Below are 17896 nucleotides of genomic sequence, written 5' to 3'. Positions count from 1 at the left end.
CAGCTGGTTGTCCACGAACCAAAGGATTATCAGTTCGATCCCCAGAATGTGACATGCCGAAGTGTCCTTGAGCAAGACACTGAACCCCCAGTTGTTCCCAGTGCAACTGGTATGTGAATGTGCTTGTGTGAGCGAATGAGTGGATGTGTCTCTGACTGTAGAAGCACTTTGAGTACCAATAGGTAGAAAAAAGCAAGACCATTTACAGAAAGTGATGTCTGTTTATAAGTCATAAGAGCCCTTTAAAAAACTGTCCTTGTAGCCTTGTTAACTAAACAAATAATAAATAAATATAATGAAGGATTGACACCTGGAAGCATTTAATATCAGCACACAGTATCAGCATCACTAAATGGGATTCTGTCATTATGTAATGGCATTAGATTTCTTTTTTTGATCATGTTGATGTATAAGGAGCGAGTTGGACATAAGTGTATGTCGTCAATCACTGGTGTTTTTTTATTTAACTTTATTACCAGAGATTATGCTGAGTATGGAAGCTTCCTGGGATACTTATAATCTTGGTGGAGGTCTTGAAAACAAAGTCAACGCAGAGATTAATAGCTAAATCATACTTTAGAGGTGTACCGCAGACATGGTGAGCACATACAAAACAGGGCTGCTGTTTGTTCAGAAACAGTGGTATCTCGAGGTCCTTTAGAGGGAGCCACTGTGTTGGGAAGCTGATCGGAGCGGCATAAGTAGGAGGCAGATTCAAGGCCGTTTGTTTAGAAAAAATCACCGCAAGGTGTTTAGGTGTTTATTTACATGTGCTTTTAGCTTTGTTCTAGCAACAAAAGTATATACAACAGAAAAAAGGGTAACTGAACAGTTAACTGAGTTGAACTAAATAAAACTCAACTTATAACAAACGCAAAATTCAACTTAAATCATGTGTAAATTGCTACACCTGATCAGCACACTGTTTCCCCCTTGACAGACAAAGGCCTCTGCTTAAATAACCTCTCCTCCTCCTAACCCAGCCTCCCTGGCTGTACCACTACAGAAGGAGAGTCCACTGGCTCCTAATAAAACCATTTACAAAACTAACCTCTGACCTGACTACAGTAAAAACACCTTTACCTGCATTACTGATGATCCATATTTAATCATATCTTCATATAATAACAAATAAACCTAAATAATACTTTTGAGTAATTTCCCTTACCCTTACCCATTTGGACTAGTCCAATGACCTGCCCCCAATCATGTTACCTGAGTATAAAAGCAGGAAATATCGCCACACTCCCTCCTTTGACTCTGGCCACATGGTGAGTATGGTAAGTAACACAAATGAATATCAACATAACTTATTTTAACAAGAAGTAAATCAATAAACTATAACTAAATCTAACAATATGTGTAAGTGTTTATTTTAATCAAGATGTTGAGCTACCAAATATAACCAAACATAATACAAAACACAAACAAACCCGGGATAGTCTGTATCTGCAAAATGGTGATTACTGATGGGAACATAGCTGAAACAAACAAGTATGGTTAAACTGAACTAAAGATGGTAATAATGAGACAAATGGTCTGACCCACTTTGTCACACACTGTTAAAATACTCCACTGTCCCTAAAATGATATTGGTGTTTATAAAAGAGATCGGATCAGAGGCCCATTTAGGCTCACTCACTCACACACCTTCTCTGCTTAATATTTAACTGAACTGAACTGAATAGCTTTTATTAGGGGCTACAGGGCGACACCTGAGCCTCCAGTCTACAGCAGCAAGCTGTAGACTGGAGGCTTGGGGCAAAACCTAGAGCCCCTATTGTTATCCCGTGTGTTTCTTCTTATTGTTAGGGGCTACGGGGCAACGCCTGAGCGACTGTCATTTAAACTCCTATTGTTATCCCGCTGTTTCTTATTATTAGGGGCTACAGGGCAATGACCGAGCCCCTATTGTTATCCCGCGTGTTTCTTCTTACTTTTTATTTTTCATCTTCCTCCCTTTTTTCATCCCATGCGGCTTGATCGGGATACTGTACTGTGTACTGTTAGTTTTCTTTCCAAAACACGAATACAAAAAACTGCAATAAATTTCCCATTGGAATGAATGGGACGGCCGAAAAAAACACGCAAAAAAGACAGTTTTTCAAAGGTCTACTGCTCAGGCATACTTTCACCTACAGACTTCATTTAAACTTGCAAATGTAGACACAAGCCTTGTGTATTGGGGTATTATTTCCTCGTTTTGATAGGTCTTATCGTTCTTGACCAGTCACTGTTCAATGACCATGATCTTTTTAGAAAAATCTTGTTTTGGAGTTGCCACGCAACCCCTGCCACGGCAACCCCTGAGCCACAGCTCTGGGCCACAGCTGAGACCAGTTCATTAATCAGTTGTCTCTGCTGTTAATGCAGCTGATCTCTGTGTCCCATACATTTATGTTACAACAACACACGCTTCCCCACCCACACAGGTAACTTTGTAATTACAGATATACACACACAAACACACAGGTAACTTTGTTATTACAGTTACAAATACACACAGTAAGAGTAGTAGGATACAGAAACATTTGCGCGACAGTGCCTGTGTGTAATCTCTCACACACAGGCTAACTGTGGTAACCGTAAGCTAACTGTGCTAAATGTGCTAACTTACAACAAAACACACACTACATAGGTAACTTTGTGATTACAGCTACACACATACATACGCGCACAAGCGTGCCCTCCTCACCCTCACCCTCACCCTCCCCCACGCATACACACACATGCGCGCACGCCACACACATGTAACTTTGTTATTAGAGCTACATACAAACACAGGCGTGCACCAGCGCGTCTCACACACACACATGCACACACAGGAAACTTTATGTTATGACAGATACACTCAGGAACAGTCGTAGGACGTACAAACGTGCGTGTGAAAGCACGCGTTACTCTCTCACACACAGGCTAACTGTAAGCTAATTGTGCTAACCATAAGCTAATTGTGCTAAATGTAGGCAAAGTGTGCTAATTCCCATGTTGACAGAGACGGTACCCCCGGCATTAGCTCCCGTAGCCCCTTCAAAATTTCCCAGAGGGAATTTTCTTGTTGTGAATGTAATTTTTGTTCGCCATTTAGAATACACTGATATATTGATGATTTAAAATGTTGTGTTGGGTAAAGTTTTTGATTCTTGGTTTGTAGAAACTGTAAGTGATCCATAATAACATTTGATTTTCAGATGTTTTTGTGCATGTAAATAGTTTTGTGAAGTGTGATACAGTGACATGGACATATATAACAATAAGTGAATAAGTAGCAATATCTGTATCTGTAGTAATAAAATAACTAGAAAATTCCCAAGGGGAAATTTTGAACGAGGCAATGCTGCTTGTGCCGCGTACTGGTAGCCTTGGACCTTGGACATGATGTTTTGGCAGGTCGTCTGAGACCCAGCATTGTGTCGTTAGACAGCCCAGAACTGCAGCCGGGCCACTAGTGTTGCGTTAATAACAGTCCCCGCCCCACTGTACTGCTGTAATGACTTCAGTGGTCATAATGTTTTGGCAGACATATTTGAATGTGAGGTCAGGGTTGGCTGCTCAGTTGGGTGTGTGGAAAGAGCAGGTGGTCATTCGCTACAGTGGGGTATCTTTGGAGTGAGATTTAGCCTCCTTCTCCGTCCATGTCTAAGGTGGTCATAATGATTTGGCGGTGTGAGTGACTTAGTGTAACATTGTGATGGCCACCAGGTACACAGCTGCTGTGTTGATGAAATCCCCCCTCCTTAGGTACTGCAGCAAACTTCATGACCAGGTACACACCTGCTGTTAATTAGACCCTCCTCCCTATATAATGCTATCAATATGAGGACTCCTGTAATGGCCTGAGTGGTCATAATGTTTTGGCATTGCCTGAGATCCAGCATTGTGTTGGTAGACAGACCAGAATTGCAGCCGGGCCACTAGTGTCGCGTTAATAACGGTCCCCGTCCCACTGTACTGCTGTAATGACTTCAGTGGTCATAATGTTTTGGCAGACATATTTGAATGTGGGGTCAGGGTTGGCTGCTCAGTTGGGTGTGTGGAAAGAGCAGGTGGTCATTCGCTACAGTGGGGTATCTTTGGAGTGAGATTTAGCCTCCTTCTCCGTCCATGTGTAAGGTGGTCATAATGATTTGGCGGTGTGAGTGACTTAGTGTAACATTGTGATGGCCACCAGGTACACAGCTGCTGTGTTGATGAAATCCCCCCTCCTTAGGTACTGCAGCAAACTTCATGACCAGGTACACACCTGCTGTTAATTAGACCCTCCTCCATATATAATGCTATCAATATGAGGACTCCTGTAATGGCCTGAGTGGTCATAATGTTTTGGCATTGCCTGAGATCCAGCATTGTGTTGGTAGACAGACCAGAATTGCAGCCGGGCCACTAGTGTCGCGTTAATAACGGTCCCCGTCCCACTGTACTGCTGTAATGACTTCAGTGGTCATAATGTTTTGGCAGACATATTTGAATGTGGGGTCAGGGTTGGCTGCTCAGTTGGGTGTGTGGAAAAAGCAGGTGGTCATTTGCTACAGTGGGGTGTCTGTGGAGTGAGATTTGGCCTCCTTCTCTGTTCATGTCTAAGGTGGCCATAATGATTTGGCAGTGTGAGTGACTTAGTGTTCCATTATGATGGTCAGCAGGTACACAGCTGTTGTGTTAATGAAAGCCCCCCTCCTTAGGTACTGCAGCAAACATCATGAGCAGGTACACACCTGCTGTTAATTAGCCCCTCCTCCCGATATAATGCTGTCAATATGAGATCCTCCCTCCTCCTCCATTGCTGGGAGCTCCTCTGTGCGTGTGACTTTTGTAACCATGGTTACGGCAGTAGTAGAGTATAAGTACTCAGTTACTTTATTAGTGGTGGAGTACAGTACAGGAGAAGCAATCGATCCCCGTCTCTATTCATCCAACGCCATACTGCATATTTCGGTATCGATCCGACACGTACGCAACGAGTTTTAGCATGTTTTACGAAAGAAGCTGCTGCAAAAGAGAGGGATACGGCATGGGAGAACATTGCTGCTCTGGTCAATGCGTAAGTTTAAATGTAGTCCTTTGCAATCACAATAATATTACAGGGGAAAACTGTTGAATGGTAGACTATTCATTTATTTCACAGGTGCAATCCCGCGGGGGAGAAGCGCACTTGGCAGCAGTTTAAGATGAAATATAAAAACATTGTTCAAACATGTAAAACAATGGAGGGACCTCATTTTGATCATACACAGTAAAATCAGCATACCCAAATTAACACCTTAAGAGTTGCCCATACAGACACTGAGTGTCTGTATGGGTCCACACCTCAGAGTGGTCCTCTCAGAGGACTATTTCTTAACTACACAAGTGTTACCCCATAACACTTAAAAGGTGTCAATATAATTCTTATATAATCCTACAAAACATACTTAAACATGATAAATAATAAATAAACTTTACTAAAATAAAAAGGTAGTCATGTTTGGCAGTTCAAAAACATTTATTTTCAAACTTGCACCACAAATACTAGAACATGCAACAGTAAGGTACAATGTATGTATGCAGTATAAACACTTGAGGTGTTAAATACAGGATCAGAGTTTAGAGTAAGAAGTTCGGAGTTAATATTTAAACATTTACACCTAGAGGTTTTATTTAGTGACACTTCCTTTTTACACTCGGTTTTAACAACAACTATTTATCGACTGAGAGTTAATTTTAATGGATTAACTCTACCCATAGTATAATTAACTCTATTAGTGTATGTCTAGTTTAACACCAAGAATTAAAATTTTCTCAATTTGCAGCATATAAGACACTCCAAACTCCGTCACTGACAGAGCGTCGTGTGTCCATGTCGACCGACCGGAACAAGACGAGGAGTATGTCATGTTTACATGCCTCCCTATTGTAAAAACGAGTCTCTAAAGTAACACAAAACTGTAACATCAAAGACACACGTGCACAGTATACCGCTTATTTGAAGCACTGCTCATTTTGTTTAATAAATGAGCTCCAGTTTGACTGTAGCCGCACTGATGGAGTCAACAGAGCTAACGGAGCTAACGAAGCTAATGATAGGTATTGGAATCAGAACAACTATAGTCCGGTCCAGTGCTATATCTTGATGACTCTGGCTGTTAAATTTTAACTTGGTAACACGTTTTGAGTTGCTAACACACTACCCTGCTAACAGGACAACAACCACAGGTAGCGAGTGAGCTCAGTGTGTCTGTGTGCTCCCCAGTGCCCGCTCATATTAGACTGTGCACACATATTTATCAATGATTTATGCATTGAAAGACCTCTCTTTAACCGTGAGAGTGATACTTCTCCGGATCCCAAAGTTAAAAGGCCAATAGATATAATTAATATAGATTAGGCTATACTTTATTATAACGTTACAGTATATGGATCAAATACGAGACATGTCAATTCTGGTGTCCGAGGCATATTTATAATAGTAAAAATATATATTTTTTTTTTAAAAAAGTACAATTTGTTACTCAATTCTCCTCACTTTACCTGCTCATATGAGTATTTACTGTAAGAAATGAAAATGTAAGGACCTATTTAGCTCAAAAGTACAAAACTGTCCTTCCTGGATAACGTCCAGGCTAAAGATCTAAGTACAAACTTATGCTAAAAATGTCAAAAATCTTAATAAAGGCATTAATGATACACCGGAGCATAATTGTGTTGGTGTTTTTAATGACACCTACAAATATAGTAACAACACTAAGCTCATTTACATTTTTATTCAAGAAATACTTTTGTCCCCATTTTTGGATTCTCAAATGTTCTTCCTGTGTATCACACATAAAGTGGCTATATGACCATAATTGGATTTGGACAGCTATGTTACAGGGTGTTGTATCAGCCAACAGATTCTGAAGGACCCCCTGATAACAATATCAGTAAATCTCTCTTAAAATGTTAATATTTTGACCTTTTCGCTCAGTGGTAAGTGATGTACCACTATGATATGTCTTTCTGGATAACGCTAATAACACATTTATAATTTTTTTACATTTTAAAATGGCCTATTTCATGTGAAATATAACATTGATGTTTTGAAGATTAAGCTAATGTTTTACACAGTAGACCCAGTTAGTGCCCGATTATAAAGGAAAAATAGTTGTTTTGTCCTTCCTGGGTAACGATATGTCCTTCCTGGATAACAAAGGTATTCTGTTACCCAGGACATGTCCTCTGTTAGAGAGACTGGACATCTCAATGAATTCAGTAGCTGTAGGTTTTTAGACATTGATTTGATGTTGTACTGTTGTTCTTTTATTATTAGTAATAGCAGCTGATTTAGATTTTTTTTCACTTTTAAAATCCTTATACGTCTTTGACCCATATATATATATATATATATATATATATAAAGTATAGCCTAATCTACCCGCGTGAACCCCGACGTTTAGTATCACATTGAGCAAAATACTCACCTTGAGAGTAAAAAGTCTCGAAGAGATGTTAGCAACACATGGACACAGTGTGGTTTAGTGTTGAGTTGTTCACGAATGATTCGTTCGAAAGACTTTCACTAGAATCACTCCAAATCATTCCTTTGTTTGACATTTGTCGTGTTTGTTTAGTTTTTCGTTTAGATAATTACTTAGATATTTGTTTTTTTTTTTATATTTTTAGGCTATTTATCTCTTTGCATCTCTTAGTGTTGGGTCTTAAGCCTATATTGCAGCAAATGGAGGAATATAGTCACTGAGTGAGGAGAGTGATCCGGTCAGTGAATGCTACTGATCTACTCATTCGCGTTGCGTCACTGACTCGAGTCAGTTCCCGAACGGATCACTTACTGATTCGTTCGCCAAGTGAACCACCAGTACGCGTACAGATCAGTCAGTGATTCGTTCGTCAAGTGAACCAGTACACTGCAGATCGCGAGTCAGTCTCTGTGTCATTGCCGACCATTGGTGCCGACACAGAGGTTATGCTGCCGGAAGCCCCGCCTTTGGGGAATGGAACACACATTGTTTTACTTTCCACAATTAAAACACACATTGTTTTACATTTATAATTTGCATTGGCTGCGTTGTACTTTTAATCACTGTTACGATTTTAATGGTGGGGTTGTGGGTGGGGCACACATAATTTTTATTTTATTAATTCTTTTTTTTTTTATTAAATACAAATTATTTAACAGTACACCCAACGTATGATGTAAATTGATGTAATTTTATTCCAACGTGGTGGGTGTGTGGTACTGACTGACTCGATGAACGAATCAATTGAACGAATTATTTTAATGAACGGATTCGGTGATTCAGAACGATGGTTCCCATCACTACTCCAGTTTAGCTGTACTTACTTAGCATACTTCCTCAGCCTGGTATAAACAGTTTGCTTGCTTAACAAAATTGCTATTGCGACATCCAGTGGACACAATCGTTTTTATTGCAAGAAATATTATCCACCATTCACTCTAATAATTTAATGTGTAGAGGATCATCCTCTAAATTGTCCAGTTCCTCCGGTGTAACCTTGTGTCGCATTTCCTTCTTCTTTTCATATTGTCTTTTCTCTTTCTCTTCTGCTGCATCCCAGTCTTCAGATTTATCAGATTCACCAAATAGATTAAAGTTAACTATAAAATAACTTGTTTTTTTGCCAACTGTATTGCTGTTGTGATAAATAAACTGAAATAACATATGTTCTATGTTTCTGTTACCACGGTTATCAAAGCATTTGAGCCAGCGCAGTCATTTAGATCTGTCATCAGGTAATTTGACTGGAACTTATGGGTGTCCAGTATCATCTTTGTAATGTACACCCCGCAGCCAGTCAGAATCGAGGACTCACCCAGACCATGGTTTAAGTAAGGGTTAATGTCCGACGGGGTGAAAGTGTGTTTTTTCTTTTCCTATGCGAACAGAGTGAATGAATGGTATGAAAACCCTAATGCATTTGTTTTTTGTTTTATTCTATTTATTTTATTTTTTTTACAATGGGAGATTGGTTTTAGTTTTGCAGTTTCTGTTCAAAATAAATGAAAAAAATCTAGTCTTATACATGCCTGACTTTTTGTTACTATTTTCCCGTTGTACTGGACCCATACCCAACTGTGACCCCCATACCGAGGTACGTACCGAACTGTGACTTGTGTGTACCCTTACACCCCTAATATATACATACATATACTACTGGTCAAAAGTTTTAGAACACCATACTTTTTCCTTTTTTTTGTTTTTTTTCTTACTGAAAATTATTCAGTTTATTGTGTCATTGCACTCTGAAATTAAAGCATATAAGAAATAAGCAATTTGAGTTGAAAAAGAAATCATGGAATCAATTCAATTTTCTGGGGAAAGCCTGGGCTGATTAGACGAGATGGAGTTCATCCCACCTTGGCGGGTGCTTCTCTTATCTCTAGGAATTTGGCCGATTTTATTAACACCCCAAAACCATGACAACCCAGAGTTCAGCCCAGGAGGCAGAGTTGCAGTCTTACACGCCTCTCTGCTTCTTCTCTAGTGCTGTCTCACACCCATAACTCCACAAACTCCATAGATGTGCTGTCTGCTCCCAGATTTTTTAAATGGAAAAATAACAATAGAGGAGTTATTCATAGGAACCTTATCCAAATCAACACAAATTCACTAGTACAAAAGTGCAATAAGAAAATTAAATGTGGTCTTTTGAATGTCAGGTCTCTCTCATCTAAATCTGTTTTAGTGACCGATAACTGATCATCAGATTGATCTATTTAGTTTGACTGAAATGTGGCTGCAGGATGATGAGTATGTCTGTTTAAATGAGTCCACGCCACCCAGTCATAGTAACTATCACATTCCTCGAGGCACAGGCCGAGGAGAAGGAGTGGCAGCAATCTTCCACTCTGATTTATGTATTAATCCTAGACCTAAGCAAAGCTTTAATTCGTTTTAATTCGCCTCACCTTTAGTCTTGCTTATCCAGACTGGAAAACACAGAAACCAATTCTCTTTGTTGTGGTGTATCGCCCACCTGCTCCTTACTCTGAATTTTTAGCTGAATTCTCTGAGTTTCTATGTGATTTAGTGCTTAGAACAGATAAAGTCATTATAGTAGGTGACTTTAACATCCATGTTGATGTTGGCAGTGACAGTCTTAGCTCTTCATTTATGTCATTATTAGACTCAATTGGCTTTTCTCAGAATGTAAATGGTTCAACTCACTATTTCAATCACACCTTAGATCTTGTACTAACTTATGGCATAGACACTGAAGGTTTAACCGTATATTCTCACAACCCTCTATTGTCTGATCATTTTCTTGTAACATTTGAATTTACTATAAGTAATTACACAGAAATTGGAGAGACATTTTGTTATGGTAGACACTTATCTGATGATGCTGTGACTAGATATAAGGAATTAATACCTTCAGTATTTAACTCAGTGCCTTATGTTAGTGATGTGGATGTCAGCAACCACAATCTAATTCGATCACAAATAGATTATTTTGTTGACAGCACGACAGCATCGCTTAGTACAACTTTAAATCTAGTTGCTCCTCTTAAAAAGAAGGTGGTAAATCGAAGGAGGGTAGCTCCATGGTATAATTCACAGTTGCGTAGTTCAAAGCAGACAGTTCGAAAGCTGGAAAGAATTTGGCATTCCACTAGTTCTGAAGAAGTTCACATAGCCTGGAAAGATAGTTTAACAACTTATAAAAAAACTCTCCGTAAGATTAAAACAGCATATTATTCTTCATTAATAGAAGAAAACAAGAACAACCCCAGATTTCTTTTCAGCACCGTAGCCAGGCTGACAAAGAGTCACAGCTCTGTTGAGCCATCTATTCCTTCAGACCTCAGCAGTAATGATTTCATGAGCTTCTTCACTGATAAAATTGTTGGCATTAGAGATAAAATTCATAGCACCCTTCCATCTGTCAAAGATGTAAGTACAGTGGCATTAGAAACCTCTGTAGGACCTAGTCAATATTCGGATTCTTTCTCCCTAATTGATCCTCCTGAGCTCACTTCAGTTATTACAGCATCTAAACCATCAACTTGTCTTCTAGACCCCATCCCAACTAAGTTGCTCAAGGAGTTTTATCCATTAATTAATACCTCCATATTAAATCAGATAAAGTTATCTTTATTAACAGGATGTGCCCCAGTCTTTTAAAACTGCTGTAATTAAACCATTACTTAAAAAATCCACTCTTGACCCAGATCTTTTAGCCAACTATAGGCCAATTTCCAACCTTCCTTTTATCTCTAAAGTTTGGGAAAGGGTTGTTGTCAATCAGTTGCTTGATCATTTAAACAGGAATGGTTTGTTTGAAGAGTTTCAGTCAGGTTTTAGAGCTCATCATAGCACACAAACAGCTCTGGTTAAAGTTACCAATGATCTCCTCATGGCTTCAGATAATGGACTTGTCTCTATACTTGTCCTGCTAGATCTCAGTGCTGCATTGACACTATTGATCACAATATACTACTACAGAGACTTGAAAATGTGATCAAAATTACAGGAACTGCACTAGACTGGTTTGAATCATATCTGTCAGACAGATTCCAGTTTGTCCATGTAAACAACAACTCTTCTATATATACCAAAGTAAGCTATGGGGTTCCTCAGGGTTCTGTGCTAGGACCAACCAGGACTGTTTTCTTCCATCTTCGTAATATCATCATAATTAGGAACATCCTTTCTCAGAGTGATGCGGAAAAACTAGTTCATGCATTTGTGTCTTCCAGGCTGGATTATTGTAACTTGTTACTGTCTGGCTGTCCAAGTAGCTCTTTAAAAAGCCTCCAATTGATTCAAAACGCTGCAGCAAGAGCACTGACAGGAAGAGAGATCATATTACTCCAGTATTAGCTTCTCTTCATTGGCTCCCTTTAAAATCTAGAATTGAATTTAAAATCTTCCTCCTTACATACAAGGCCCTGAAAGGCCTAGCTCCATCATATTTGAAAGACCTAATAGTACCATACTGTCCCAACAGATCACTACGATCTCTAAGTGCAGGTCTGCTTGTGGTTCCTAGAGGTTCTAAAAGTAGAATGGGAGGTAGAGCCTTCAGCTATCAGGCTCCTCTCCTATGGAACCAGCTCCCAGTTTGGGTTCGGGAGGCAGACACAGCCTCTACGTTTAAGGTCAGGCTTAGGACTTTCCTTTTTGAAAAAGCTTATAGGTAGGGCTGGACTTAACCATCCCTTAGTTATGCTGCTATAGGCCTAGGCTGCAGGGGGACGATGCACTGAGGACATGTCCTCTCCTCTTTCTTCTCTGGCTCCTGTCCTCTAATATCTTATCATTTTATTTTCTATCTCTTATAATTTACTAACCACTGTGTCTTACTCTCTCCCCTCCGCTCCCCTCCCCCTCCACCATCTTATGAGGGTCTCTGGTCTGGAGTGCTGAATATCTGCCCTGTGGAGTTCTAAGCTACATCTGCTGCCGTGGCCTCATCAACCAACCCAGTCTTCATGGTCTGGAGTGTTGTGTGTCAGACCTGTGGAGCTCCATAAACTGCATCTGCCCCAGTCATCATGGCCTCTTCCAGTTGTCCACTCCTACCTAGATGAACAATTCACCAACCTGCTCATAATTCCTGTTATACTCACAAACTGTCACAGATCATCAGCTATGTGTTATATTACTAGACCCTACATGTTTCCTTCTGCTTGATGTATGTATCTATGACAGAAGTTTGTTTATCTTGTTTCTCCTGCTCTTCTTTTCTCTCTATCTTCTCTGTTTCTAACCGGCTGGCCTTCGGCAGATGGGTCCCTCCATATGAGCTGGGTTCTGCTCAAGGTTTCTTCCTGTTAAAAGGGAGTTTTTTCCTTGCCACCGTCGCCCTCAGGCTTGCTCTGGAGGTTGCAGGCTGGTTTTTGTGAAGCGTCTTGAGACGATTTGTATTGTTATTGGCGCTATATAAATAAAACTGAATTGAAATTGAATTGAATTTAAAGACCAAAATGTATTCTAAACTTTTGACTCATCAAAGTAGCCACCTTTGGCAGATATAACAGCTGAACACACTCATGGCATTCTTTCTGCAATAGAAATCAAATATTCTTCAGAAAGTTCTTCCCAAGTCTGTTGCAGAATTTCCCGTGTGTGGCACTTGTAGGCTGCTTGGCTTTCACTCTTCTGTCCAGTTCATCCCAAACCAGCTTGATGGGGTTTAAGTCCCATCTTGTTCTTTTTTCCTGAGGTAGTTTTGGCATAGCTTGGACTTGTGTTCTGGGTCATTATCTTGCTGTAGGATGAACCTCTGACCAACTAGGCGCATACCAAAGGGTATTGCATGGAGCTGCAGAATGCTGTGGTACCTGTTTTGGTTCAGGGTGTCGCTCACTCTGTACAAGTCACCGACCCTGGATCCAGCAAAACAGACCCAGACCATCACACTTCCTCCTCCATGTTTGACAGTTGATGTCACACACTGTGGAACCATCCTCTCGCCTACTCCACGGCGTACAAAGATCCTGTGTGATGAACCGAAGATTTGAAAATTTGATTCATCAGTCTCCCATTATTAACTGCCTTTTTCTCGCCATTTTTGTAGCAACACACTACTTCTGCAGCACAATACTGTTTACCTGATGCTCATGAGGGTCTGATACCACAGTGTGGTCCAACACTGCTTTTATGCAGACAGAGGGGGTTGTAAGTAATCCAGAAAAGTTGGAACACCTTTAGGAAGTAGTAGCACCAGCTTTCAAGGCTGATTCAACCTTCATTGCTGCAGAACACTTTAAATTGTTAACCCACTTCATGTTCCTTGAAAAAAGGCCTTTTGTATAATTCTGAAATGTACATTATTTCTCAGTTTTGGGTAACCAAACCTTTTTTTTTAACCTCTGACTGTTCAGTACTTACCTTTGTGCCACTTCGAGCTATTCATTGGGCTTGCATGACTTGAATTGCAATTAATGACTGTAAAAATGAGGGTGTTCTTAAACTTTTGACCGGTAGTGTGTGTGTGTGTATACATATATACACACACGCACACACACACACACACACACAGGTATGTATAAGAGAAGCTAACAGTGTAGCTCACTCCCATCAGTACTACTGAGCCAACTCACTTTGTTTCATTTGATGGATCAGCTTTGCTTTCACTGATGAGTAAAGATTGTTCTTGTGGTTCATTTCTATTTTAATAGTTTAATATTGAATGCAAAATTATTCTAATAATATCTATTTATAAATAGCACCAGGCTGAGTTTAATATAGGTAGGGGGTCCCTACTTAACCTCTCCATCAGTTTGGGGGTCCCTGGCCTGAAAAACATGCCTGAAGACCCCAGGATCAGACTATACAAGTTTAAAAGCACTATATTTATATATTATTGGTTATGTCTTGGTTGTGTCAGTTGCAGATTTACCGTAAAATAAAAAGACTTTTGCTGGAGTTCAATATACTGTGTATCAATAGTTATTATTTACATCATACAGGTCTACCAAAGAAGCAACTTCACATTTAAATTTAACTTTCTTTATTCAGGAAAACATCAATATTAAAGGTATAAGAAAACACAATGAAGTTATCAGCTAGCATGAGACACTGATTGTTTTTTTTTTTAAGAAAATAGACAGTTTTCAGTTTATTAAAATTACCTGAAGCAAGTGTATGCTTGTAGGTGAAACATAGAACTTTACCTTGTGTTTGGATTTCAAAGGTGATCTTTAAACTGATCTGTTAACTTCCTTGATCTGTTCACCGTTGCAACAACGTAAATCAATCCGTTTAGTTGATCTGACTGCTTGTACTTTGGACTATTTATATGTCCTTGAAGTACAAATCTGCAAAACACGTTTCCCAAAGACAATGCGATACTGCGTATATATATATTTTTTTTATTTGCTTCTAATTTTAAAGTGCAATATATTACTCAATGAGAAGCATTTGAGGGAGTGTCTAAGCCAGCAATAGGGTCAATTTGGTTCGTCCACAAGAAGGAAGGATTCCCTTTCACATGTTATTAGTCAACATCTTTATTATTGCTGTGAGAACTAGAAGTAAGTGATGTCATTCTGGCTTGAGACAAAGACCTTTGTCTTCTAAACATTAATTGCTCTTCCTCTCAGATCATACTAATATTCAGACAATTTAATTTCAGGCACAATCCTTGTTAAGAATGAAGATCATGTAGTTCCAGTGTTTTTCCAGCAGGTAGAGCTCTGGGCTGGGCAGAGTGTGTGGGTGTGAGAAAAGCGGCTTCCTTTTTCTCAGTGGTCTTTAAACTTTAATGAGTACCTGACAGATAAGAACAAGAGTGAGCGTTAAGCAAACCATTGCTACCGGAAACAACACATACAGATCCCTATGAAACTGTGACCAGCCAAGCCGATCAGGACTTTTACTATTGGTTCTTGCTGTTTCAACTGACAAATGATGACACCCTGTAAAGCCATGCGAACAGATAAAACAAATTAATAAAATGAAGAAAATGTCCTCAAGGAATTATGAAATCAGGGTTCAAACGTGTAAAAACATCTACTGACAAACATCAACACCTCCAAAAGTGATACAACCTCTTCTTTATATATTGGTGTAGTGATTATTTGCGGGATATGTGTTGTCAGATTAATGAGGATGGATTTTTAATTAGGTTACTGTATACTGTATTCTGCTTCTTTCTGTGTGGTCCCCTGCTCCTCTGGTCGATTGAATTCACCTGCAGCTCATCCACTCATCAAGCAGTCTCAGACCCAATTCCAATCTGTTCCCTTAAGACTAAAACCCTGAACTCTCATTGACTTAAGTGACGTCAGCTGTAAGTTATTGAGTGTGAGAGTCTGAAAGGGCTTGAGATCCTATGAACAGAATCGGAATACCACCTACCCCCTTTCACGTGACGTTACCTTGACAACGACATGCTGTTGACACTGGCTACTCTGAGAGTTATAATTTATGATTTACTTGTAACACGTTATAAAGTTAGAATGCTTGCTAGGTGAATAGGCCTACTGTGAATACTTAGGTTGAACAGATGCATTTCTGTGCCCAGTTAAGTACCAGCGTATGGATCTTCTTATGTCTTATATATTTCATTGTTTGTTGCTCACTCCCTGTTTGTAAACAAATGCCCTTTGATCAGGTCTGACCAAATCATCAGACTTCAATAATCTAAGCTGTATAAACTGTGACAATCAACGTTAACACGTCCTCTTTCCATTATGAACAGACTGTTCTTTTCAGATTTCGGGTATTCCGATGGGATCGTATTTGATTTGACAACGCTATGAACTGTGGGTAATTCCCTTGCACAAAATCAGCTTCGATGCTGACTTACAGTAAGAGGGAATTTTCATTCACTGACTCGCTGACTTGATGTTATGACAACAGCCTTCACGCACTCACAGATTCCGTGAACGCGTCTCTAAGTCAGTGAGTCCGTACACTGAAAAAAGTAAAACATTGCTGTCGTTCGTTTAATCTTTTTTTTCTTCTAGTTAAAACTAAACCCTCTAGTTTATGATTATGTCCCAATCGACAACAACTAAAAAGCAAAACTAAGTAAAGACTCTGTGTTATTATTATTAAATATATAATTATCGCTGTTTTATTGTTAATATCAATCTGATTTGACAAATACATACACGCCTTTCAATGGTGTTGCACATTATCTGCATTTTCAATTTAAACAATTTATATTGTCTCATAAATATATGTCTCACATTTATAATAAACCAAACTGATTGAAAATTGGTTGAAAATTCATTCAGTTATGGTGATTTTTAATTTTTTAATTTTTTTTTTTATCATTGATAGACCTCTGCCTCCGTTTACTATTGTAAGTAGACACAGCTTCCCCCTCCCCAAGATGGCGGTTGCACCGACGCATCGTTCCAATGGACAGAGACAGCGGAGGTGGCTTCTAAATATTTATGAGAGGGTATGAATTGATGTCACTGCCGCCCATACACGAAAACATGCACGCGTGTAGGCAGCCACATGTGTTCAGTTATTATTTATCCAACAAATGTGTCAGCTATTAGCATTAAGTTCAGTAAGAATACCAATCATTCCAAAAGGCATTGAATAAGGTCAATTGGACTTGTAGAATTTCTTGAAGATGTTTCACCACTCATCCGAGTAGCTTCTTCAGTTCTGATAGACTAATGGGAAATTGAGGTTTAAATAGGAAAACTCTGTGGGTACAGCCACCAGAAACTTGCTTGACCAGAAACTAGGGTCACTATTTCTATAATGGCTGGTACTTACCTGTCGTTGAAGGGGGAAACTGTGTGCCTACGCTACTTACCCTACGAATGGAGCTCTAACGAGGCTATTGTTGGTGGACCAGGCAAAAACACAGCTATGCAATGGGACAACCAGTGTCATCGATCGTAGCCAATCTCTACATAGAATAAGTAGAGACCAGAGCCCTGGACACCTTTGCAGGTTCCACCCCCACCCACTGTTACAGGTCATCTGGGTCAAACTCAGGACAGAGGAGGTGGGACCCTTCACAACACATCAATGCAATGGACAGCAACATCAAGTTCACCAGGGAGGACATCAGCGAATACAGCCTGGCCTTTTTGGACTGCTTGGTGCATGTTGAAGAAGACCGAAGCCTCAACATCAAAATATACAGAAAACCCAGAAAACACAGACCAGCACCTATTATTTGATTCCCACCACCCTCTGGAACACAAACTAGGAGTCATCAGAACCCTCTAGCACCAAGCACAGACTGTACCCATAAGACAGGATGGCAAAGACAAAGAGGGACAACACATCAAACAAAACCCTCAAAACATGTGGATATCCCAACTGGGCCTTTTTCAAAGGCTCAAAAAGATATCCTAGGAAGGACAAGGCAGAGGAGCACCGCAGAAGGAAGAACATCTCCATCCCCTACGTAGTTGGTGTATCGGAGAAACTGAGGAGAATGTTCGGAAAACACAGCATCCCAGATTATTTCAGACCTG

At 39.8% G+C, this 17896-nt stretch overlaps 1 protein-coding gene across 1 annotated transcript in view; it reads right to left on the bottom strand.

The window, feature by feature from the left end:
• Window positions 1-14434: 14434 nt before the first annotated feature.
• LOC125007926 (alpha-1,3-mannosyl-glycoprotein 4-beta-N-acetylglucosaminyltransferase B-like) overlaps window positions 14435-17896 on the bottom strand; it is a 63137-nt gene continuing 59675 nt past the window's right edge. The window contains exon 15 of the mRNA XM_047584868.1: window positions 14435-15212. Within this exon, the coding sequence (XP_047440824.1) occupies window positions 15195-15212 (18 nt within the window). The 3' untranslated portion in view covers window positions 14435-15194. The remainder of the gene's footprint in view (window positions 15213-17896) is intronic.

The sequence above is a fragment of the Mugil cephalus genome, chromosome 5 (assembly GCF_022458985.1).
Source record: "Mugil cephalus isolate CIBA_MC_2020 chromosome 5, CIBA_Mcephalus_1.1, whole genome shotgun sequence".
NCBI lineage: Eukaryota > Metazoa > Chordata > Actinopteri > Mugiliformes > Mugilidae > Mugil > Mugil cephalus.
This window is presented reverse-complemented; position numbering and strand designations above follow the sequence as displayed.